Genomic DNA, 23,643 nt, shown 5'->3' on the forward strand with positions numbered 1-23,643 from the left:
GCTGTGTCTTCTCTCCCATGGTTTCTTTCCTTAGTACAATCTTATAAAGAAATGGCTGGAGGTGGAGGTCACTCCTAATATTAGAGGGAGAGTTCCACAGCTGCTCCTTTCCCTGAACACCCGGGTAAGTAATTGCCATGGAATAAGGGGCACAGTATTCATACATGCAGGAGTATATGAATAGCGTGAAAAGTTTTCACAAGCTGGAGAGATAACATCATTAAAATGCTATGGAAGTGTTTGTCCTAATTGTTTTTGAAGATATAGCCATTTTAATCTATTGAAGCTAAAACAAGAAATAGGCTTGTGGCACTAAATTTATGATGGCATAAGCTGTTGTTCACTCCAGTCTGGTTAGACTTTAAGATGCCACAAGGCTCTTTCTTGTATTTTTGTTCTCGTCATTCCTCCCTAAGAATTCCTTAGTGGTATAAAAACCTATTTATGTGGTCAACAGCCTGCCCTGTAACAGGGGTTGTTGTAGTGTTTCAGAGTGAGAAGAACAGATGTCAACACATGAAAATTCTGTTTGATCAGGGTTTTTTGAGCTTCTCTCTGGATAGTTACATGATTTGAAGCCTAGGCCCAGCTTTTGCTCTCCCAGGTTTTACGAAGAGCTCAAGCACTAGCAAGGCCGGCCTGCGGAACTTGCCAAAAAATGCACAACTGCTGTGGATCTTCACATATACTGAGATTATTCTCAATGAACTGTAGAGTGTGACCCTTTTAGTGGTAACGATCACAGCTTTTTCTCCCGCCAGGTTTTAAAACATGCAAGTAAATACTTCAAAAATGGACAGGCTTTGGCTGCCACCGTAACAGGCTCTGATATCACTGGGAACAAACTCTTCCTGTCACTATCAGGTATGATTAAATGGGCAGGGTGGGTGGGAATCCCACTGCGTGAACCCACCAGAAAAAGATGCCAATTACTGACACCCTCCACCTAGTCATTTTAGATTCCTATAAATGTAATTCCATTTGCAATAACTTGGATCCACTGATTGCTGGTGTATGAAAGCGGCAATTGTCTTATGGAGCCCCTAGACATGAAACGGCTTCCCATGTACTTCTGCTGTGTCGTACACAATTCCATATGCATATCCAGATTGTGCAGGTGTGGAGGTGCCCCTTGTATTGTAATAAATAGGGAAGGCCACGCTCAGTGGGAACTCCATGTGTATTCTGAATCAGGTTTTTTTTATTTATTACGTTTATATCCCGCTTTTTTTCCTCCAAGGAACCCAAGGCGGCGTACTTAATCCTCCTCCTCTCCATTTTATCCTCATGACAACAACCCTGTGAAGTAGGCTGAGCTGAGAGTTGGTGACTGGCCCAAAGTCAGCCAGTGCGTTTCCATGGCTGGGTGAGGACTAGAACCCGGATCTCCCGACTCCCAGTCTGACACTCTAGCCACTACACCACACTGGTTCTTGTATGGCAATAAAATGCTGCCTTGATCAGGGCTCATTTGCTCCATTAAAGGGTAACTCCTGATGGAAAAGCAAGTTTAAAAACTTGAAGTGCTGAGCAAGTATTTTTTGATCCGTTGTCAGGGTTCTGGAGAAATTCTCAGCCGTATTCCTCCTGCCCCTTCACCCATGTGGCGAAGAGAAGAACTTGGGCCACATTTTGTTTTGCTTTCACAGGAACTTTGCTTGTACACAAACCAAAGGTCCTGGTTTATGGCGAACTCTGGTCAGTTTCCAAACAAGCCTATTTCAAATCATAATTGATGCCGCTGGATTGTTAAACTAACCGGAACTTGTTAAGAACCATGTTTTTTGTTTGCATGGAACAACAAGCCAATTTCTCTGGAAGTGAAACTAAACAGTGCTAAAGTTGTCCTCCCAGCCACATTCATGGAAGGAACAAGGGAGCACATGAGGTGGAAGCTTTATAGTGCCTTCTTCCTGCTCATGCACATCTCAATAAACTATGGTTTAGCACAACATGCAAAACAGTATGACTACAATCCTATACCTATTTATCCAGGAGTAAGTCCCACTGAACTCAGTGGAAGTTATTTCTGAGTAGGCGCATATAGGATTGCCCTCTGTTTCCATTCTGCTATTGAAAACTTGATATACTCCTTCCTATCTACATCAGTGCAGTAGGATCCCTAGTGTGGTATAAAGAACTGGATGCAATCCTGTGTATGTGGGAAATGATCTAAGTTCAAGATGCAAGCCCTTTAACAACCTTGAGCAGTTAGGCCGTAGGCGAGTGAGGTGTGTATAATATCTGACTTAGCCTGTTTTGAATCTCCTCACCCTCGAGCAGGAGTTCACTCTCTGGAGAAAGGAACCCTCACGCTAGGCTGCGTGACAAAGTTGATTCCACATGTTGGCCTGACCGTTGCGCTTCCCTTTGGAAAGTCGGGCAAAATCAGCCTTTTCCACCTGAGTGATTCATATGCTGAGCAGCCACTAGAAAATTTTAATATTGGAAAAATTGTCAGGTAAGAGCCTTCTGCAAAATCATCTGTGTAGACAAATAGAGAAAACTCTCTTTAACAATAACCTCCTCTCCAGAATATTCTACAGTTGTGTGGAGAATTTTTCATTGTATTCAGTTTGTAGAATATTTCAGTGTAACCTTAAACACTGACAAGGCTTACAGTTTAACTTGTTGTCCTGATATGCGTGTGTCCTCCATTAGTACAGTTATTCCTCAGTTTTCCATGCCCAAATCATTTCTTTTCCTGAGCTATTTCTAAGTCGGTTCCCAATATTGCTGAATGGGTCCTTGTCCAGAAACGTCCACGTTCAGGGATATTATTGCATAAACGTTACTTGTTTTAAACATTCCTATTCTGCTTTTCCTCAAAAAAAGTGCAAGGCAACTAACAAAAGTAAACCCACAAATTAATGATTTAAAAACATCAATTCCAAAAATATTAAGCTGTTATATCATCAGTAGAAAAACACACACCCTACAGCAGCAACAGAAGTTATTTTAAAACAGACAGTTCAAACCAGAGCAATAAACCCGTCTACAAATGAAATGAATTCTTAAAAAGGAAGGTTTTTATTAATTACCAGAAGGCCTTAAAGAAGGGGGCAAGATGCACCCTCCCTCAGGAGGTAGTTCCGAAGTTTAGGTGCAGCCACAGAAAAGACCTTCTCCCTGGTCGCAAGCATTTGTATTTCTGGGGACATTGGGCTTCTGAAGGTGACCCCAATAGGCAGACAGGCTCGTATGGATGTAGGAAGTCCAACTGTAATTTCAGAGTATTTTTCATAAGCAGCCCTATTTATCCAGTTGTAGCTAAGGCATGTATTACTTCAGCCCCATCTTTTTTGTCAGGGTGGGATTTTCTCAATCTGCACAAAAAAAAATCTATTTATTCCTTTTTCTACATCCAGATGCTATGTCCTTTCCAATGAAGATAATAGAATGGAACTGTCCCTCCGGCAATCCAGGTAAGAAACTAAACCCTAAATCTAGACTAGTAGAAAGGAAGTAGAGTTTGAAAAAAAAATTCAACGTTTTATTACATAAATATCCAAAATTAGCATAAATTGCCCTGGAATTTGGGAAATGATGATGCGGAAACCTAACATTTCGGCCAAAGTGGAAGTGCAAAACCAAATTCCATTGAATTTAGAATATGTATGCATTTGCTCAAGTTTCATGCTTTTTTTTTAGTTCAGTTTGAGGCCCTGTGGCTTCTTATTAGTTCTTGAGTTTTTCTGTGTCCAGTTCTTACGAGCAGACGCACAGACAAAGTGAAGAAATCCCATTCAGTTGTCCACATTATTCATTCTTGTCATCCCTGTAAATTTTTCTGCAAGTGAAGAAAACAAGAACTTCAATATTTTATTACCATCTTAAAGTGGCAGTAGAGGTTGTGAGCATTCCATAGCTTGCTGTGGATTCTGTACTGGCAGCTGTGGGGATTTTGGGCTGTGTTGGCCAGATCTGCTGCTCAACACCCTCCAGAAGTTTCAATTTTCTTTCCTTAGCTAGGAGGGCAGCATTCACTGTTTTCTCCATCTTCATTGTAGAATAAATCCCAAGAGCCATGGGAAGGTGGAAGATCCTGAAATCATGGCCCTTGATAATATTCAGAAGGATCAGCTTGTCAGAGGCTATGTCAAATCAATCACACCGTCGGGAATCATGTTTGGGTGAGCTTCGCTTGCTGCGCATACAAATAATTTTTATTTTGTAAATTGTAAAGTCTGTGGGTGGGTGAGTGAGAAGGGAGTGGAACTGTTCACACATTCATGTAGGGTGATTGTTTGCAAACAACCCATCTTGAGCGTGTAGTGCACCGCCAGACGATCAAGCAACCAACCCACTGTGGGTCGGTTGGTTGCCTCCTCTCCCCCTTGGTCCTCTAGCCTGAATTCCTGGGAACTGGGCAGCAGGCTAATTTTGTCTGCCACCAAGTCCCCCCTCCTGGCTCTGATCACAATCGGGGTCATTCCCCTATTTTTTAAAAAAATGGGTAGCCCCGGTTTTTTTGCAAAAAATAATAATTGAAAAGTGCCCCGTCCCAAAATTCAGATGTGGGGGGAATCTCACTCCCCACCATGGGGAACCCATACAATTTTCAGGGTGGGGCACTTTAAATCTCTTTGCAAGCCTATGGAGAATGATCTAGGGTTTAAAGGTGCCCTGAGTGGAAAATTGGGTGGTGAGGAGGTGGTGAAGTCCAAGCCCCCTCCAAGGACTGTTGAGGCAATACAGATTTTGCCCTCACCCCTGGTTTTCTGCAAGGCAATGGAGGTAATCTCTATTAGCTTGTATGGGGACTTCCAAGTGTCCCATCCGCAAAAGGTGAACCTTTTTTTATGGCAAGGAGTGGGTGCTGGGGAGGAGGCAAGTGGGCCATGTGGGGTAACACCAAGAACCCACCCATTCTGGAAAGCCCGCAGGGAAGAGGGTGTTCTTAAAGAAGGGGAAAGGTTTAAGTTACCCACTTCCCTGCATTTCCTAAGGATCGCTCTCTTCGCTTTGATTTTGACAATAGTCACTGCTCTGACCGCCATCGCAGCTGGGAATGGAGGGTCAGTGGGGTAAAGCAGGTGCCCATGATAGCCCCTCCATGGTGCCGTTTGGGCACTGTTGGCAAGATTGTCACAGACAACAGGAAAGGGTATGATAAAACAGACGCTGAACATCTGTTCCTTGAATACCTCCTATGCACGTGCAGTTTGCCTCCTTGTTATGCCTAATGGAGATTACCCTAAAGAAAAGGGTTAGTTTTTTTTTAAATAGCACACCCCTTTTGCGGGGAGGGCCTTGGTTCATCGTGAGCTCTCTGCACAAAGGCCTTGGGTAGTTGGGCCACTAATCCTCCTTAGGGATCCATAGGAATATTCTAGTTTTGTTTCCCTGAGGCTTTGGGGGACTCTTGGCCAGCAGGGAGAACTGGGTGTGACATTCCTCTAGTCTAAGTTGCCTCTGTGTCTTTGTGGTCTTGCTCTCTCCTTCTGCACTCCACATCCCTTTGGGGTTTTTTGCAGTACAACAAGAGGTGACAAGTAACGGTACACCTTTTTTGTACGCCATTACTGATTGCCTCAACATCAGGAGCAGTTTCTGACTCTTACAGGGCCCTGGAATTTCCCTGCTCCTCCCTCCATCCCACTGAGAGCTCTGGGGCCAAGCTTTTCCTACTGGTCCACACCAGTTCCTACCATCTGCTATTGAACACATTGGCTTTTTAATGGGTTTTCCCTGCCTTGTTTTTAATTTTACTTTTTTAAATTATTACTTGATGCATTATTGCTGTCAGCCTCATTAAGCACCATAGGATGGAAAAGCAGGATACAAATGGAACTAAATAAATGCATACAATTCTCCTTAACTTTGTAAATGTACCTGAAACCCAAACCACCACCCCTGCTATTCTGTTACTCTTACATGGGTTGACTGCAGATCCAAAGCAAAAGCTTCAGTTAGGGATGGGGCGATTTGTCTTTTGATGTAAACTTGAATGTTTGAAATCAAGTCTTATGTTCCCCGCTCCGGAATCTGTTTCTGATCAATATTTATTTTTGTAAATAAATAAATAATCACTGTCTTCCTTTTCTTGACAGATTGTCTAACTCTGTTGTGGGTCAAATCCCACTGCAACGTATCACCCCTCTCTTCGTACCAGATCAGTCATTGTATGCGAAATATATACATGTAGGTCAGCTCCTCACCGCCAAAATCTTCAGGTAGGTGCGATGTTTCCCAAATAAAGCAGTGAGCTTGGGGTGGCAAAACTATTGGAGGCGCAGTGAGGTTTAGGCCAGGGTCCTCAAACTTTTTGGACCCATGAGCACACATTTGGGAGTTTGAGAAACTGCTGTGGACGCCACTACAAAATGGCTCCCATGGAGAATGTGGCTAGTCACATAATGGCTGCTGTGGGGGCCAAGCTAGTCAAAAGCGAGCTGAAGAGGTAGAGGGTGGGTGAAAAACAGCAAAGCTGGAAGGGGGAAATAGCAAGACAAAGGGGTAGAGGGAGGAAAAAGAGCAGGGCTAGAGGCTGGGAGGGAGGGGGAAACAGCAAGGCAAAAGGTAGAGGGGAGAGAAAGAGAAATGGTAGAGGCTAGAAAGAGAGAGAATGAAGACCACCCTAATGTTTTCCAAGGTTTTTATTTTTTAAAAAATAGTTTTTGTCAGAGCAGGGAGTGGAGGGTTCCTGTAAGCACCACATTGCGGGTCCCTTGGTTTACGCTTTAAACTTCAGGGGAAAGAAAGGTCTGCGTTTAAATATCACTACAGCTGTGGGCTTAAGTGGGTTTTGGATGAATGTTTTGTGTCTTGTCTTCCATTAATCATTTTATAAAATGGTAATGATAATGACTGCCCTACAGGGCTGACGTGAGGCTGAAAAAGTTAAAGAATGTCAAGCAGTTTGCACATTTAAGAAAGCACGAGGTAGATTTAATGTTTATGGCAGTTTCTTATCCTTTCTGTCACTTTTTCTGCCCTTTCGCTTTTGTCTGTATGTGCTAACCGTTCTGCAGTGTAAGTAAAGAAGGTAACCTTGTGGAGCTCTCACTCCTTCCTGAAGACACTGGCAAACCAAGCATTATTCCAGAGTCCCTGGGCGCGTCACATGGTGAAATGGACAAACGGTCCAAGAAGTTGAAAAAGCAAAAAAGAAGAAGCTTCGAAAGTGAGCAGGTAATCTGTCCCGGAGGGGGGTTAGTTGTGATAGAGCTGGAGACTGGGAGGCATTTTGGATGTAGACTTTTTGTTTGTTTGTTTACGTGTGCTTAAATCTTGTTGATCTTTTTGAAAATTACTATTATTATTTTAATGTTATACATAATTGTTTTCAATGATAGGAAGCAAAGCCAGCAAAGAAGAGAGCTCGTTGCACTGAAGATAATGATAGCGGTGTTGAGGTGTACTCTCGGGAGGAGGAGGAGGAAGAAAGGTGTGAGAGGAAATCTAAGGTAAAAGACTGAAGAAGAAAAGGGTGTCTTGGTGTGGCTAGAGCAGTGTTTGCTTTTTCAGTGGGATAACTAACTGTGTGTGTGTGTGTGTGTGTGTGTGTGTGTGTGTGTGTGTGTGTGTCTAAATACAGTCTTTGGTTTTTCTCCCAACAGGGAAAAGAACTACCAAGGTTGAAGGTTTCAACCAGCTTTACATGGGAGGAGGGCTTAAATGTGCTGGATGCAGCTGTGTTGAAACGGAGGGAGCAGAGCTCTGACAGTGAGGAAGAAGATGGTACAACGTCCACGGTGCAGTATTTCCATGTGGTTTGCTTTATCTGCAATCGGCATTCTTTTTTTGCTGATCTTTTAACTTAGGCCCCTTAACAAAAGTACTATCTTGCTAGGCTAGAAAGCATATTGGGGCGGTGGAGTAGACCCATTGAAATCAGTGGGATTTAAGTAGGTCAAGGCTAACTTAAGGCTCATTGTTTTTAATAGATCTACTCTGTATAAATCTGGACCCAGCCCAAAGATAATGCTGTTCTTGTAAAATTAAGAAACCCTGGTACAAACAGCAACAATAAAAATAGTTACAGCAGGATCTGAATTTAATTTATGCAAAGGTTCCTTTTTGTTTATGAGGCTTGCATTTTGGAATCTATATATACTTTGTTTCTTTTCTTGAGTTGTGTTGCTCTGAGAAGGAGATGGTTTTGTACGTGCAGCAACATGTCAAGTTCTGCCCCTACACACAAACTCCCTTTCTCTATTCATCTTCCACATATCTGAGGCCAAGTTGGGACTTCAGTAGTACTAGTGAGAGCCAGTGTAGTGGCTAGAGTGCTGGACTGGGAGTCAGGAGATCCGGGTTCTAGTCCCTACTCGGCGATGGAAAACCACTGGGTGACTTTGGGCCAGTCACAGACTCTCAGCTCAGCCTACCTCACAGGGTGGTTGTTGTGAGGATAAAATGGAGAGGAGGAGGATTATGTACGCCGCCTTGGGTTCCTTGGAGGAAAAAAGGCGGGATACAAATGTAATAAATAAAATAAAAATAGTGGGACCAGTAGCAAGCACAGTGGAGGAAGGGACAAAGCTGCATCATGTTAGTCAAGTAGACATAACAGGAGAACAAGGTGTGTAGTGCATGGAGGATATCATAGAGCTGAGAAGGACATCATACTTTGCTGAATAGTGTCCCAATTCCCCTCTGGAACCCTAAAATTCCCCCCTTGTTGAGAACCCATGGCTTATACACATAATAGAAAACCATGGTTTCCTGTTACATCTGAACCCAGCATGGATGCTCTAAGTCATGGGTCCTCAATAAGGGGGGAATTCCCCCCGGGGGGGAATTTTAGGGTTCCAGGGGGGGAATTGGGACCACTATTCAGCAAAGTATGATGTCCTGTAGATTATGTCTTCCTACACGTTATTAAAAACGTCCCAGAAAAGTGTCATGTCGTCTGCAAAAGCCAGGCCTTTGCTCTCTTTTCCCTCCTTCCCTCGCAATCCTAGAAGTTTCAAGCTTTCCATTTAAAGGGGCAATGCAAATTATGGGAGCTGAGAATGTAAAAGGGTCCATGCTTTGTGTTGCCCCTTTAAATGGGACTAATATAGAAAAAAAAATAAAAGATTTTCAATATTATATGCATATTATTTGGCATGCACCTTTTGAGTTAGGCTATCTTGGGAAAGGGGCAATTATATTCTGAATGATGGTGAAAGGGGGGAATGGAGCAAAAAAGGTTGAGAACCACTCCTTGAAGGGGGTGCACCAAACCCAAGGCTTGCTGTGGTTTGTTCTCTTAGCAGGAAACCATGACTTTCTTTTACATGTGAACCTTACCCCAGTCTGCCATGCAACCCTGCACTTGAACTAGAAATTCTCTCACTTTTCAGTCTAGGGTGTCTCTACCATATCCATAAAGAGCTCAAGCATGCTCAACATTTGATAAAGCAGGGGTGATGTACCAAAGTGTGATGCATCTCTTAGAGTGTTCATTTTGAGCTCTGAAGAATCTCTGAAGAATGAAGTTCATCTTGGCTTCCAACTTCTGCCCTCCTTTACTACCAAGTTTGCTGTGTGAGCTTGACCCAGAGGGATCCTCACTTTTGTTATGACTCTTATCTGTCTGAACAGGCTATTATTATTATCGTGGCATGAATTTACTGTATTAGTCTGAATGGGTTGGGCTGAGTTAATAGCACTTGAAGGACAGAACAATGAGGAATACATCCTAATTGTCTAATTCAGATCCATGGGGGGGGGGGGGGGTAGAAGGACAACTTGGCTGACCCAGCTGCGTAGCCTGACAAGTGTAGCCACTGCGTACCTTTTGAACGCCCTGTAGTGACAGCATGACTAATGTCAGGTGTTTGGCACAGGGAAAGGGCCACAGCTCATCACTTGTGCACATAATGAATCAGCAGAACTTTAGGGGAACTGTTTCTAGTGGACCATTCTAATGAACCTCAAGCTTAGAGAAACTCCATATCAGATTGCAAGGTGGTGGGGTGAATGAGATCCAGCATGGCTTTTCATGCAAGTTAAAGTTTTGCAAGGGCAGACAGAGGGGAAGGGAGGCTCTGTGCATGGATCAATGCAATGCACAAGGACTTAAGAACTGCCTTGCTGGATCAGACTAAGGGCCCATCTAGTCCAGGTGACGCATCTCTTTTGAGCTCTGAAGAATGATGTACATCTGGAGAGTTCTGAAGCTTGGGCTAATGTCAAAACCTCTATGAACAGCTGTTGGTAATCTTATGTACGCCGCCTTGGGTTCCTTGGAGGAAAAAAGGCGGGATATAAATGTAATAAATAAAATAAAAATAGTGGGACAAGTAGCAAGCACAGTGGAGGAAGGGACAAAGCTGCATCATGTTAGCCAAGTAGACATAACAGGAGAACAAGATGTGGAGTGCATGGAGGGTATCATATAGCTGAGAAGGTGGCACCAGGGTGAGAGTTGAGTACTAGGAATAGCTCTGAATGTGTTTTAATATATAACATCTGCTATATAATTGTACTTTGTGGCACAGCAGTTTCCCCAATCATCATTCCCTTTCTCTCTCTTTAAGACCAAGAAGCAAACAAAGAAGGAAAAGGAACTGGAGAAGCAGAGGGCAGAGAAGGAACTCTCCAAACTAGAAACCGCCCTGATGGATCCCAACCGGCAGCCCCAGACAGCAGATGACTTTGACCGTTTGGTCCTTGGCAACCCTGACAGCTCCATCCTCTGGTTGCAGTACATGGCTTTTCACCTCCAGGCTACAGAGATCGAGAAAGCCAGAGCGGTGGCAGAAAGAGCACTCAAAACCATCTCCTTTAGGTCAGTAGTCTCTTGTGAACTGTAACTGTTTAGCTTTAGTCGATAGCCATTCATGCCTATGCAGTGTTTTGCTTGGCTGTAGCTTATGGGAGCGAGACCTGCAGGGATAAATGGGTAAGTCCACTCATTTCTTCTACCTGCCCCACACTTTTCCCCTACTCACTACATAGCCACTGCCCCAGTATGGTGTGATGTCCCTTGGTAGGCGAGAGAGAACATTGTGATTCTGCCGACAGACCTTCATGGTTTCTCCTAACTTCTGTGTGTTGGATTCCATTATGCTATGTTAAAGTTTTATATACAGCACCCCACCATAATAGGAAAATTGCTATAAAAGTGCAAAATCTAGATCAGATTCCATAGGCCTCATTTACTCTCTCCCCATGCCGGCCAAGACTCCTAATATTTACAGTGGGGAGAAGCTGCTGTTACCCCCCAAGCGTTGGAACCAGGGCACTGAAGTATAAGGATGGTTCCTTCCCATCTTCCCCCTTTCAATTCTAGAACTTGTGGGTTTAGTTCCATTTGCTCTTGAGTCACAGTTCTGGTGGGTCCAGCATTAGTTGCATTTCTGCCATGTAATTGAAAATTAGGACAGCATTTATCTCAGACAAACACTAAAGGGTCAGTACAAAAGCAAACGGGCCATATTTGTGAGTTCACTGCAGTGGCCCTCTTGCAGTTCAAGACTGTTAGGGTAGCAGGAAAAGGGATTAGTATTATAACAGGCAATAGTTTATACTGTGTTCATCCTAATTGCACAGCTGAATCTAATTGTGCTGACATGCAATTTAGGTAACTGCCTTTCGCTTTCTTCGTGCTGCCCGGTGGGGGCTGAAAGGGAAAGTCCACCTCTAGAACACTTGCTCAGAAAAATGCGTTCTGTCCCGTGACAGTTCCTTAATGTAATTTTCTGGGAGGGGGTGGAAATCTGGTGCTGGACCAGTTTTTGTTTGAAGAGAAGGAAGAAGGGTTGAATGGGGCTGAAGGTAGTGAATATCCCAGTAATGCAACATGAGCACACCAAGGAGAGGAATGGCGGTGACACCAGTGGATGATCTGGATCAGCCTTCCCCAACTCCCAATAGCCGTGCTGGCTGAGAATTGTGGGAGTTGTGGTCCAACAACTCTGGAGGCCACCTGGTTGGGGAAGGCTGATCTAGTATCCGGGAGGCGCTGCTTTGCCGGCAGTGAGGGCACCTTCCTTTCCCGGGTGGATTTGGGTCAGCTGCTAGGCAAAAGGCTGAGCTTTGGTCTTTTTCGCTTTGCTTTCAGAGAGGAGCAAGAGAAGCTGAATGTGTGGGTCGCCCTGCTGAACCTGGAGAACATGTATGGCACAGAGGAAGCGCTGATGAAAGTCTTTGAAAGAGCCATTCAGTACAATGAGCCTCTGAAGGTCTTCCAGCAGTTGGCAGACATCTACGATAGCTCTGAGAAATACAAGGTGAGGCACGGTGCTGCGCTAGTGGTTCAAAGAGCAGGATCACTTCTGTTCACTGAGTGTGGCAGGGAAATTGCTTTTCTGACCTTGGAAAGAGTGCACTTAAGCTGGTCCAGCTGGATCATAGGCTGCTTCTTACCCTTTGAACTTAATGGGCTGTGGATGCTGTCTCTCTTTTGGATGGGCAGAGGCTTATCCTCTACTTGGCCTTTTCCAAATAGTGCCAGGATACTGCCTCTTGCTCTGGGTTCTTGGCTGCATAATATGGGCCCTGTGAATTTTGTATTCCAAAAATACAGAATTTGCAATGGGAAGATATTAGAGCAGCATACTTTGATTGTGATATATCTTGCTATATACACACACATACAGGGAGAGAAAGAGATGGAGAGAATTGTTTTGTTTTTCTTTTAGCTGGGTTTAGAATTTGTGGGCAGGATCTAAAATAGCTGTTGGCATTCTGTACAGATGTTGAGTCACAGACACTGGGGGAGGAATGTAAAGGGGTAGGACCTTTAAGGGCAAAAGCTGGAAAACACAGAAGGCAGTGATTCTTAAGCCACACTTGTTGCTGTCATCTGTTCAGTGCCAGAATCTCCTTGGTCCCTGGGGCTTTGTGCTTGTCACAGGAGTAGCCACCTGTAATTTCTGCAGTTGCTGGAAGGCAGGGAATCCAGGCAGGGAGCCAGTATGTTTGCAAAAGCCAGGTTTGGAATATGTACAGTGTATCCAGAGTCCTGACTTCTAGTTTTGATCCATAACACTCTTCCTTGTGGTCTGCGCCTGCTTAGAACAAATCTCAGAACAACAAATACTTACCATTCTCTACATCCCAGGATCAGAAGTATGATTCTATGTTTAGAATGATCCCCTCTCCTCTGTGCTATTTCTTTCAGGAAGCTGATGACCTGTACAATACAATGCTAAAGCGCTTTCGTCAGGAAAAGTCTGTGTGGGTGAAGTATGCCACATTCCTCTTGAAAAGAGGCTTGATGGAAGTGGCTCACAGGCTCCTCCCACGTGCCCTGAAGTGCTTGCCAGACAAAGAACGTAAGGACCACTTGGGTTACTGTTCAGTCTGCGTGTTTGTCACTGTATCCTTCCCTGTGCCTGGCTTTCAGGTTTCTTCTTGGATACTTGAGCAGCACAGACATCTAGGAAAGGCAGAAAGTTAGGAGATCTAAGGATTTTCCCAGTAGCGTCTCTGATACCCCTTTTTATTTGAGAGTTTATAAAGCAGTTAAGGATTTATGTGGTGGGAGGCACAACATCTGATAGTAATATTATTAAAATAACTGCACTGCACTGTGTGTAAGCGCTCCTGATGATGCAGTTTACTAGAAGTTTGAGAAACCAAGACAGGTCTTTCTTCTGCATTTGCAGTTTCTTGATATCCTTCGGTCTTCATTGCTTAATGAAACCTTCCCCAGCCTGGTTCTCTCCAAATGGCCAATGGCCATGCTGGCTGGGGATGATGGGAATTGCATTCCAACACATCTGGAAGGCATCAGGTTGAGGGAGTCTGACTTAATGCCATTAGTTTTTCTTCCATGCCAACACTGAAGCCAACCCAAATATTATGATGAAAAAAATTGCAGCCCCAATAAATAATGCACTTGTTTAAAAATAAATAAATAAAAAGATTAGAAATTTTAGTTTGCTTATTTACTCTGAGAGTTTCCTAGCAGGGAATCCTAATTCACTACTAATGGCAGCATCTAATGCAACATCCTCAAATGCTTAAGTGGAAGCAGTGAATACTGCTAGAATCAACACTTAAAAATGCACTTTTGCCCTGTTGCAGATGTGGATGTGATTTCAAAGCTCGCACAGCTGGAGTTCCAATTTGGTGATCCAGAGCATGGCAAGGCCCTTTTTGAGAATACCCTGAGCACATATCCAAAACGGACAGACCTGTGGTCCGTGTACATAGACATGATGATAAAACATGGCAGCCAAAAGGAAGTCCGGTGAGTACTGATATGGGAAGGAAGTACCGGTATGGGAAAGCCTGGACTTCTGAACAGGAAAGGGGTTGAGTACAACATAGGGAGTGCCTACTGGCCTTGATATTAAGGCAAGCTGGGAGGCTTGTTTTTTTCAAGCAAATATTACAACACTGTGAAAGTTGCCAAAGAACTTACCAAATTCACACCTCCCCAACTGGAATGCAGTTATATGGTGACATTCGCACTTTCCAAAACTTTGCGATGCAGTTTGCGAATAAAAACTGCATGTAAATGCCTGCGTTGCAGAAAAGTACTATAAATATGCTTATATTACAAAAGTGTGCACAAAAATACTTTATTTTAGGGGGAAATTGCTTGTAAAATACATTTGGAAAAGCAATCTTCTCAAAATCTTTTGAGAAATGCATTAAAATGTGTACACTTATTTATTTATTTATTAAATTTATATACCGCTCCATAGCCGAAGTTGTCTGGGCGGTTTACAAAACAGTGAACATTAAAAAGTATACAAAATTTAAAACTATCAAAAATATAAAAACAACAGTATAAAAAAAATGGTATCCATTTAAACAACAACTGTTCCGGGGTCCATTCAACAAACAAAAAACAAACTTCGCATATGAGATGTTCATGAAAATAAGTACAAAACTTTGTGTGAACGTTTTTTTTTAAAAAAAAAAACCCTACAAACTACAAAAAACAGATGGGATGAATTCGTTGAAAAAATTAGAAATTGCGGCGAGATTTATAGATTTATCCTTTCCTATTTGAGGAAAGCATGGCTGTGTTTGCTTGTTTTTTGCGTTTGTAGAAACTGCAGAGAGCCTGCCCTCAAAGCACGACCAATTGTGCTTTCTCTGCTTTCCCTTCCTTGAAAAATTTTGTACGCCTCTACTTTTCTGGAGAGGCCACTGCACTTCTCACTTTCTGAGATGAGACAGAGCAGAGGCTGTGCAACATTTGGAAATTCTGGCAAACCACTTAGAGCAGTGGTTCTCAACCTTTTTTGCTCCATTCCCCCCTTTCACCATTGTTCAGAATATAATTCCCCCCTTTCCAAGATAGCCTAACTCAAAAGGTGCATGCCAAATAATATGCATATAATATTGAAAACCTTTTATTTTTTTCTATATTAGTCCCATTTAAAGGGGCAACACAAAGCATGGCCCCTTGTTGAGAACCCATGGCTTATACACATAATAGAAAACCATGGTTTCCCGTTACATCTGAACCCAGCCTGGATGCTGTAAGTCATGAGAATGTAAAAGGGGCCATGCTTTGTGTTGCCCCTTTAAATGGGACTAATATAGAAAAAAATAAAAGATTTTCAATATTATATGCATATTATTTGGCATGCACCTTTTGAGTTAGGCTATCTTGGGAAGGGGGCAATTACATTCTGAACAATGGTGAAAGGGGGGAATGGAGCAAAAAAGGTTGAGAACCACTCCTTGAAGAGGGTGCACCAAACCCAAGGCTTGCTGCGGTTTGTTCTCTTAGCAGGAAACCATGACTTTCTTTTACATGTGAACCTTACCCCAGTCTGCCACGAAACCCTGCACTTGAACTAGAAATTCTCTCACTTTTCAGTCTAGGGTGTCTCTACCATATCCATAAAGAACTCGTAGGTTTCTGAAGTCTCAAGCATGCTCAACATTTGATAAAGCAGGGGTGATGTACCAAAGTGACGCATCTCTTAGAGTGTTTATTTTGAGCTCTGAAGAATGAAGTTCATCTTGGTTTCCAACTTCTGCCCTCCTTTACTGCCAACTTTGCTGTGTGAGCTTGACCCAGAGGGATCCTCACTTTTGTTGTGATTTGATTCACTAGTTATGACTCTTATCTGTCTGATCAGGCTATTGTTATTATCGTGGCATGAATTTACTGTATTAGTCTGAATGAGTTGGGCTGAGTTAATAGCACTTGAAGGACAGAACAATGAGGAATAAATCTAATTGTCTGACTAATTCAGATCCATGGGGGGCGGTAGAAGGACAACTTGGCTGACCCAGCTGCATAGCCTCACAAGTGTAGCCACTGCGTACCTTTTGAACGCCCTATAGTGACAGCATGACTAATGTCAGGTGTTTGGCACAGGGAAAGGGCCACAGCTCATCACTTGTGCACATAACCTCAGGAGTAAAAGGAAATGAATCAGCAGAACTTTAGGGGAACTGTTTCTAGTGGACCATTCTAATGTGCCTCAAGCTTAGAGAAACTCCATATCAGATTGCAAGGTGGTGGGGTGAATGAGATCCAGCATGGCTTTTCATGCAAGTTAAAGGTTTGCAAGGGCAGACAGAGGGGAAGGGAGGCTCTGTGCATGGATCAATGCAATGCACAAGGACTTAAGAACTGCCTTGCTGGATCAGACTAAGGGCCCTTCTAGTCCAGGTGACGCATCTCTTTTGAGCTCTGAAGAATGATGTACATCTGGAGAGTTCTGAAGCTTGGGCTAATGTCAAAACCTCTATGAACAGCTGTTGGTAATCTTAAAGCTTCCATTTGACTGTATACACTATGGTGGTGGTGTTTTAGATAGGGCAGGGTCTTCGATCTTTCTGGGTTTGGGATACCCTAGTTATAAAGTACTCACAGTAGGCAAAGAAGCTTTGAATCCAGACCAGCTTCTCCCATATGATTGTATAACAACCCCAGAAGGAGGCATGAGCTTTGAAAAAGAATGTGATACATTTGTGTGCACACAACGCAAATTGTTAACAAGCTATTTTAAAATAAAGGAGACCTGATCAAACTCTATTCTGAACAATCTTTTGCATTTTCCACAGGGATATTTTTGAGCGAGTAATACACCTCAGTCTAGCAGCAAAGAAGATGAAATTTTTATTTAAGCGGAACCTAGAGTATGAGAAGAAGTATGGCACAGCAGAAACAGTTGAGGCTGTGAAGGCAGCTGCCCTGGAATACGTGGAATCCAGAACCAATCTTGCTGAGAGCTAACTTCTGAAGCAGACAGACTTTGGTGTCTTGCTTGCAATCCCTGGACATGGAGGAGTGAAACATACTGCTGTTATAGGAAGGAGAGCATTCCTGCTTGCTGCATGTCCTGATGGTCTCAGCAGCAAATTGGGTTAGACAGGACCAAGTCACCATGGCTTATCAAGAACTATATAAGAACACCCCTGTAAATGTTGATACTTTTTGTACCTTCCCAAAACATTTAAATATAAGAATTTAAGTTTGGAGCTTTATTAAATACTGATTTGTGAAAAAAAAGCCACACATTTTAAAAACAAAAAATAATAATTGGTAGAAAGCAGCCCACACTACCTTATACTTCTGGTTTGTCTTGCTTGGTTTATGTATTCTCAAACATACACCCATCCCACCATAACTCTGAATTAGAACTTTTGATAATGCCAATAGACATATTGTCATTACTTGTTAGTATTTCATGTTTTATACATATAAGTCTAGAAAACCATGTTGGTGTTGTTACTTTTTAGGCCTTCTATGTAAAAAAATACACATATTTAGGGCCTAAAAGCTAAGTTGAAAGGCTGCATTCTACTGCCTCCTTTGGTATAGTAGGTGAGAATGGTTCTCTAATTCCACCTGATTTATTCCATCACTGGTAACACTTTCTGAGGGGTAACACTTTCTGAGGAAAAAACCTCCCTATTTTTCTACGCCTGCACTCCACAAAATCCTGAGAATGTAGTTTTTATAACTCATTAAAAGGAGCTGAAGGCTTCTTGTGAAAAAATATTTTTTTGAATGTAGGAGTGGAATCCTAAATCCAGTCTCTAAACCTTTATTTTATTTTATTTTATTTATTTATTTAAAGCATTTTTATAGTGCTGCCTCACCATTTCTGGCATCGAGGCGCTTTACAATAACACATAAAACAATTCCATTAAAACCCTCAACCCACATTACAACAATTCCATTAAAACCCTCACCCTCAAACCATTAAAAGCCCTCAACCCCAATTTAAACCACCCCCTCCCCAGACTCTTGTGAAAATAAAAACGCCTTACAAAGGCGTTTGAAGCAATTAAAAGTGGGAGCAGTCTTTGTATGGCTTTGCCCCTTTTCATTTACATCTCAGGAACTCCAGCTTCCTTTCCCTATATATTGCTTTAGAACTTGTCAAAAGACACAGAACTGATATAAATACGGCGTAAAATAGGACTTGTGTTGGGTTTTTCTCATCATTTACATTTGCATAGCGGTACTGGGTCAAATGTATGCCGGTAATGAGGGATACTGCCTAGGGGCTAAGATCTGTGGCAAGGAAAAGTTACTGGTTTAACTTTGATTTGTATGGGACTATCAATGTGATGGTCCCATCCAAATCATCTGGTGAATGTCTTAAAGGCCAGGGGGAGAGTGTGGTGGAAGTTGATAGTCATTTAAAATGTGACTACCAGCATTTACTTGGTATTAATTCTGGTAAATGACAAAACAAGCCTCAATCTTATGTTGCATTAATTATTTTACTTACATGACAAATTAGCAATATGTCTAGAGATAAGTAAGATTTAAAGATTATCTTAAAAGCCAAGGAAAATTACAACAGCTTTTAAAAAGGCCTGCATATGAGAAAGGCATTAAATTGAACTATGAAGCAGGAGTTATGACTATCCCTCAATTAGAAAAAGAAAGGTCTTAGCATTTTCCGTTCATTATAGAATGGCTTTTGACTCTGTCCCAACAGCCACTCCTATTGATAAACTGTTTATTTGGGGGATTTTTATTCTGCTTTGCAGACAATAGTTTCTTAAAACATCTTCCTTTACTTTCTTTGGAACTGAATATATACAATTACAAAAGGCTGGCTCCCAAACGAATATGAGGCTTGTAGAAAGGCCACTCTCTGCTGATAGACCTTTAGATAGGGACAATGCTGCTTCTATCATTCACAGTGCAGCACAGGTAGGTTGATGTGCAAAGGCTATAAACAAAATGGATCATCAACTTCGATTCTGCAGTCTCTTTTTTCCAAAAAAGGACCTTGTCCATTAAAATTTGATCCAGTCTAGTGACTATGGTTGGGTGTTTTTTTTAAAAAAAAAATCCTGTGGAGAAATAGCAGACCAGCTGCCACTTGCAGAAGCAGAATGTGGCCAGTCCCATCTATCCTTCACCTGAATCCCAGTGGAAGGCAGAGAAGTAAGTTCCTGAGATATAGGATTTTTTGTGCTATTATGAAGGGAGAATGCCAAAGAAGCATAAGGTAAGGTTGTGGCAACAGTAAGGCTGCTGGGTAGCATTTTGTTGTCTCAAAAATGTGGAGGGAAAACACTAGCATCTTTTATTGGGAGGAGCAGCACCCAGGTCATCTTCTGCTTTCTCTTCTGCATGGAAATATACTGGTGGGAGGCATCTGTGTATCAGACCAGCAAGACCTGTTCTTCTCTTTCACCTGCCTTCTCTAGATTTATTAGTGTTCCCTCTGTCTGTGCAGCAAACCTGTGATCCTATTTTAGATAAGAGCTCCTCAGTTTAACACTCTTAAAATTGGTCTTTCTTCACCCTTCAGCTCTTGGTCTGAGATGTAGTCCATCTGTGTCACTAGGATGATAATTCACATCAAATCCATCAGCCATATGTTTGTCAAGAGTTTGGTCAATAGATAAAATGGAGCTAACTTACAGCATGGAGATACCAAGAGTTTGGGACATTTACTTATGGGTAAACGTGCACAGATTTGTGCTGCAAGTCCTATTGAGGAAAGAATTGCAGCCTCCATTAGCTTAGGTAGCTAGGAAGGCTGTTTCCTGGCTTTCAGGACCTAAGTTGTTTCCAGTCAGTTTTTTAGCCCATTTATGGAGACGGCTGTAGAGGGGGAAGCCCATATTCTCCCGATAGATATAGACTCCAGTAATGGCATCCCATTGTGACCTGGGCTGGACATTCGCCACAGGGAACTTCTGTACCAACTCCTCCTCCTCCTTATCTAAGTGCACAAAGCCAAAGAAGTTTTTAACATTGTTGGCAGCTATGACCTTGGAGTGTATCTCAGCAGTGCGTTGGAAGAGCCTGGCCTCGTTGGAGCGATATTGATTCCAGTAAGCCTCCTGTCGGTAGCTGAGTGGTGAGCAGCAATGTTTCAGGCACTTTGTGATGAACAGAAGAACTGCAACTGCTCCAATGAGCATCCACCCAAACAGCTGAAGAGAAGGACAAAATAAAAGCAGAACAGGGTTTGATTATGTTTTACTTGTTAGTGTAATGTATCCTTCCACAATCTAGCGATCTCCAAATGTTTTAGATGACTACTCCCAGCATTCTTGATTATTGACCCTGCTGGCTAGAGCTGATGGGCATTGTAATTCAAAATATCTGAAGAGACCAGGCTGTGGAAGGCTGGTTAAGATGCATTGAACTGTGGGCCCAAACTAGACAACTTGCCTCTATTTTATCCCCTTGAAGAGGAAGTTCAATGCCCGAGTTCAATATTTTATCAAGTCCAGATAAATTCTGAGGTTATGGCAATGAAACACTATGAGCATGAATGCAGCAGAACCACTGCTAGCTTCCACCCTGAAAAACAGCTGAATGTATCTTGAATTTAACTCATGGTTGAGGGCTTTTCTAGATTAGGTATCCGGAATGCTGAACATCTCACTGTACATTTTAAGAGTAAACAGGTATTTCTCTTTCAAGGTTTAACAGAGAAGCTCAAAGGCAAGCAATGTTACAAAATTTTAAAAGGATTCCCAGCATCCCTTTGAGATATGAAAAATTAGGATAAAGATCCCTAATATATGTCTCATACAGCAGTTAAGACCAGGTCATCTGAAACTCGCACATGCATTAACTTTAAAAGTCCCTAAAAAAAGCTGTCAAGAGGCTGTGTTGATCCATTAGGGAAAAAATCCAAAAGCAACAGTAGTAGTGTACTAGTCAGAGCCGAATAAAATATCACAGGCCTGCTTGCCACTTTGTGACATTTTGGTGAGTGCTAATAATGTGCTACTGTTACATTTAGCAGTGTACACTGCTCTAACAGTACTCTGCTTTTACATTTAGCGATGTAACCAAATTTTGCCTCTAGATACAGAGTAATTAAGTGTTTACATGGGCATAGAAATGTAGGTTTAGATACAATATAGGTGTGGGGCTGTATTCCTTACCAATTCCTTGGCTACCAACACAAATCCCCACAGTTGATAATTATATGTAGAGAAAAAAGTGGGTTTAGCAAAACTTCCGGTGGCCAGGCTGATGTTCAAAGTTAAGCATTTTAAGGTTGCAATCCTATGGACAGTTACTAAGGAGTAAGCATGCTTGAATTCAGTGGGGTTGATTCCGAAGTGAAGATGCCAAGGACAAGCTACAAAAGCATGTAGATCAGCTATCCTGGGTTTTGCTAGTTGGGTTGGGGATGCTACAGAAAAATCTGAACTAGCGACCAAGTGTTGATGAGCAGACGGGCAAACAAATCACATATGACTCATTCTAGAGCAGCCTTCCCCAAACCTGATGCTATCCAGATGTGTTGTACTACAATTCCTGTCATGCTGGGAGTTGTATTCTAGCATATCTGGAGGTCACAAGGATTGGAGAAGGCTACTCTAGAGAAACCCATACTATCACACTGAGAACCCTGGATTCTAAAACCCAAGGTTCATAGCACAATATGAGTTCTTACAGTAACTGTAGATAATAAGAGTGGTGCCTCTGGTTAGTAACAGGACAAGGTGATACATTCATTAGAATTAACCAGTTTATACTGAATTCAGGAATTTACAGGTTCTCATGTGCGCGCCATGCCCTAAAACACCAAGTGCACACTTATTGGACATGAAAACAGATTTCTCCACATTCTGTCTAGGAGGCAGCATTTCCTTCTCCACTTCATATGAACAACTAAGTAAAATGCAATACCTGAGACTCATATTTTAATTGTCTTATAACCTCATCTTTAAATCTTGTCATGTTGCCCGGCACATCGTTACAAGGAAACCTGGCCATTGTTTCTGGTCCATAGCCAGGTGGAAATTTACTGATGGAGGCAGGATCCATGAATTCACTCAAGGCACAGACATAGGCCTCTCCACGAAGCAGTGAGATCACCGACCATGTGATAGGAGCTACTGCTGCCCGTCCCATGACAGAGCTGAAGATCAAGAAGTTGGCTGCAGCTGAAAAGTTCTTGGTCCCCCGTTTGTGGCACTCAGCTACCAGGTTCCAAGTGTGATTGTTCCAGATGACACCAATGACGAACAAGGCCAGGGCTGGTACACCTATGGCCGCCAGACCGTAGATATAATTCCTGGCTGGAGAGCATGGGCAATGGAAAGCGACCACAGAGAAAAGTTCTTGGCTTCCAACAGTGCCCAGGGCTACTAGGCCATTGAAAATCATCACATCTTTGCTCTTAAAGAAGAGTGAGAGGAAACGGAAGTTTTCAGCAATGAGGGCAGCCATTTTACTTCTTTGTGTCCTGTTGGAACTTTCAGTATTGTGATGTGGAAGAGGTGTCTACAGAAAACAAGGAGTCTTGGTTTTCTTGCCTTTCCAAGGGCTGCAACAATAGAATCATCATTAAGAATTGGGAATTAAACATTTTGAGAGTTATCAAAGATCAGGACATATAAGTAACGTGCACTGCAATTGTACATATTTAATAAGTACAATCACAATCCTATGAGTATTTATGCACAATCTTATGCCCACACTATATGGTAAAATACTATGTTTTACAACGTATACTGGAGTTTGGTGTATATTCAGTCTGTACCTAGTACTAGCCATTGCCTGCTAACTGAACCCATTTGTTTGGTACAATCTTCTCTCTCTTACTAGGGCACTGGATCTCAATACTGCAACTCCCATGTATTGAAATGCAGTATTATATTAAGAGAGAAATGTGTTACAATAAAAGCATAGGAATTTATGCCATTTCAATACCAAATACGCTCTCTAGTGCTAGAGGGCTAGACAGTTTGATGTTGATATTTCAACGGTTCGTGAGAAGGGTGTATATCACAGTATCCATCTTCACTGAAATGTACTTATTCCCCCTCTGTCAGATATAGAGTATATGTAAATATTTAATTTTTTGTTATTACATTTATATCCCACTTTTTGTCCTCCAGAGAACCCAAGGCAGCTTACACGGTCCTCCTCCTCCTTCATTTTATCCTCACAACAACCCTGTGAGGTAGGCTAGACTGAAAGTTAGTGACTGGCCCAAAGTCATCCAGCTTCATGACCATGTGGGGAATCCAGTCCAACATTCTAATCATTACACAACACTGGCTCTCAACCTTCCTCTGCTCCCTGCTAGCTTACAAGCAGGTTCTATTAACCTGTACTAAAACAGTAGAATGGACTAGGCATTCCTGCACTTATTGGCCAATTGCTTTTCATCCCCAGCTGGTCTTCCTTTATCTCATCTTCCCACTTCTTACAAGAGAACAGTCATCCTTGACTTACCTTTATCCATCAGTTTGTTGCTATGAGCTCTGATGTCCCACTGGCATTCTTTGGAGTTTGCAAAGAAGAAATACAATTAGAGTTGGGAATGAACTTGG

The 23,643-nt window shown here is 42.4% G+C and overlaps 2 protein-coding genes across 4 annotated transcripts in view; one reads left to right on the forward strand and one right to left on the reverse strand.

The window, feature by feature from the left end:
• PDCD11 (programmed cell death 11) overlaps positions 1-17,371 on the forward strand; it is a 40,375-nt gene extending 23,004 nt beyond the window's left edge. For both annotated transcript variants that reach the window (XM_063132596.1, XM_063132597.1), the window contains exons 23-36: positions 35-124; positions 762-864; positions 2,284-2,461; positions 3,369-3,425; positions 4,011-4,133; positions 6,054-6,176; positions 6,975-7,134; positions 7,299-7,409; positions 7,563-7,697; positions 10,473-10,723; positions 11,999-12,167; positions 13,061-13,214; positions 13,969-14,134; positions 16,924-17,371. In XM_063132596.1, the coding sequence (XP_062988666.1) occupies positions 35-124; positions 762-864; positions 2,284-2,461; positions 3,369-3,425; positions 4,011-4,133; positions 6,054-6,176; positions 6,975-7,134; positions 7,299-7,409; positions 7,563-7,697; positions 10,473-10,723; positions 11,999-12,167; positions 13,061-13,214; positions 13,969-14,134; positions 16,924-17,095 (1,992 nt within the window). In that variant the 3' untranslated portion in view covers positions 17,096-17,371. The remainder of the gene's footprint in view (positions 1-34; positions 125-761; positions 865-2,283; positions 2,462-3,368; positions 3,426-4,010; positions 4,134-6,053; positions 6,177-6,974; positions 7,135-7,298; positions 7,410-7,562; positions 7,698-10,472; positions 10,724-11,998; positions 12,168-13,060; positions 13,215-13,968; positions 14,135-16,923) is intronic.
• Positions 17,372-19,162: 1,791 nt separating this feature from the next.
• On the reverse strand, positions 19,163-23,643 carry CALHM2 (calcium homeostasis modulator family member 2). 2 transcript variants are annotated; one of them, XM_063131561.1, is made up of 3 exons: positions 23,546-23,643; positions 21,992-22,631; positions 19,163-20,271 (listed from the first exon to the last, which is right to left on the reverse strand). In XM_063131561.1, exons 2-3 carry the CDS (start codon positions 22,532-22,534, stop codon positions 19,855-19,857), a joined length of 960 nt encoding a protein of 319 aa, XP_062987631.1. In that variant the 5' UTR covers positions 22,535-22,631; positions 23,546-23,643; the 3' UTR covers positions 19,163-19,854. The 2 variants fall into 2 exon arrangements, with proteins under 2 accessions (XP_062987631.1, XP_062987630.1); XM_063131560.1 differs by lacking the exon at positions 23,546-23,643 and having other exon boundaries at positions 21,992-22,667.

Source organism: Elgaria multicarinata, chromosome 8 (genome assembly GCF_023053635.1).
Source record: "Elgaria multicarinata webbii isolate HBS135686 ecotype San Diego chromosome 8, rElgMul1.1.pri, whole genome shotgun sequence".
NCBI classification, from domain to species: Eukaryota; Metazoa; Chordata; class Lepidosauria; order Squamata; family Anguidae; genus Elgaria; species Elgaria multicarinata.

Excerpts from the sequence above, each read along its gene's own strand:
- CALHM2 (XM_063131561.1), bottom strand. The coding sequence starts at position 22,534 with ATGGCTGCCCTCATTGCTGAAAACTTCCGTTTCCTCTCACTCTTCTTT. Across the intron at positions 20,272-21,991 it reads AATTAAAATATGAGTCTCAG|CTGTTTGGGTGGATGCTCAT; the intron begins GTATTGCATTTT and ends CCTTCTCTTCAG.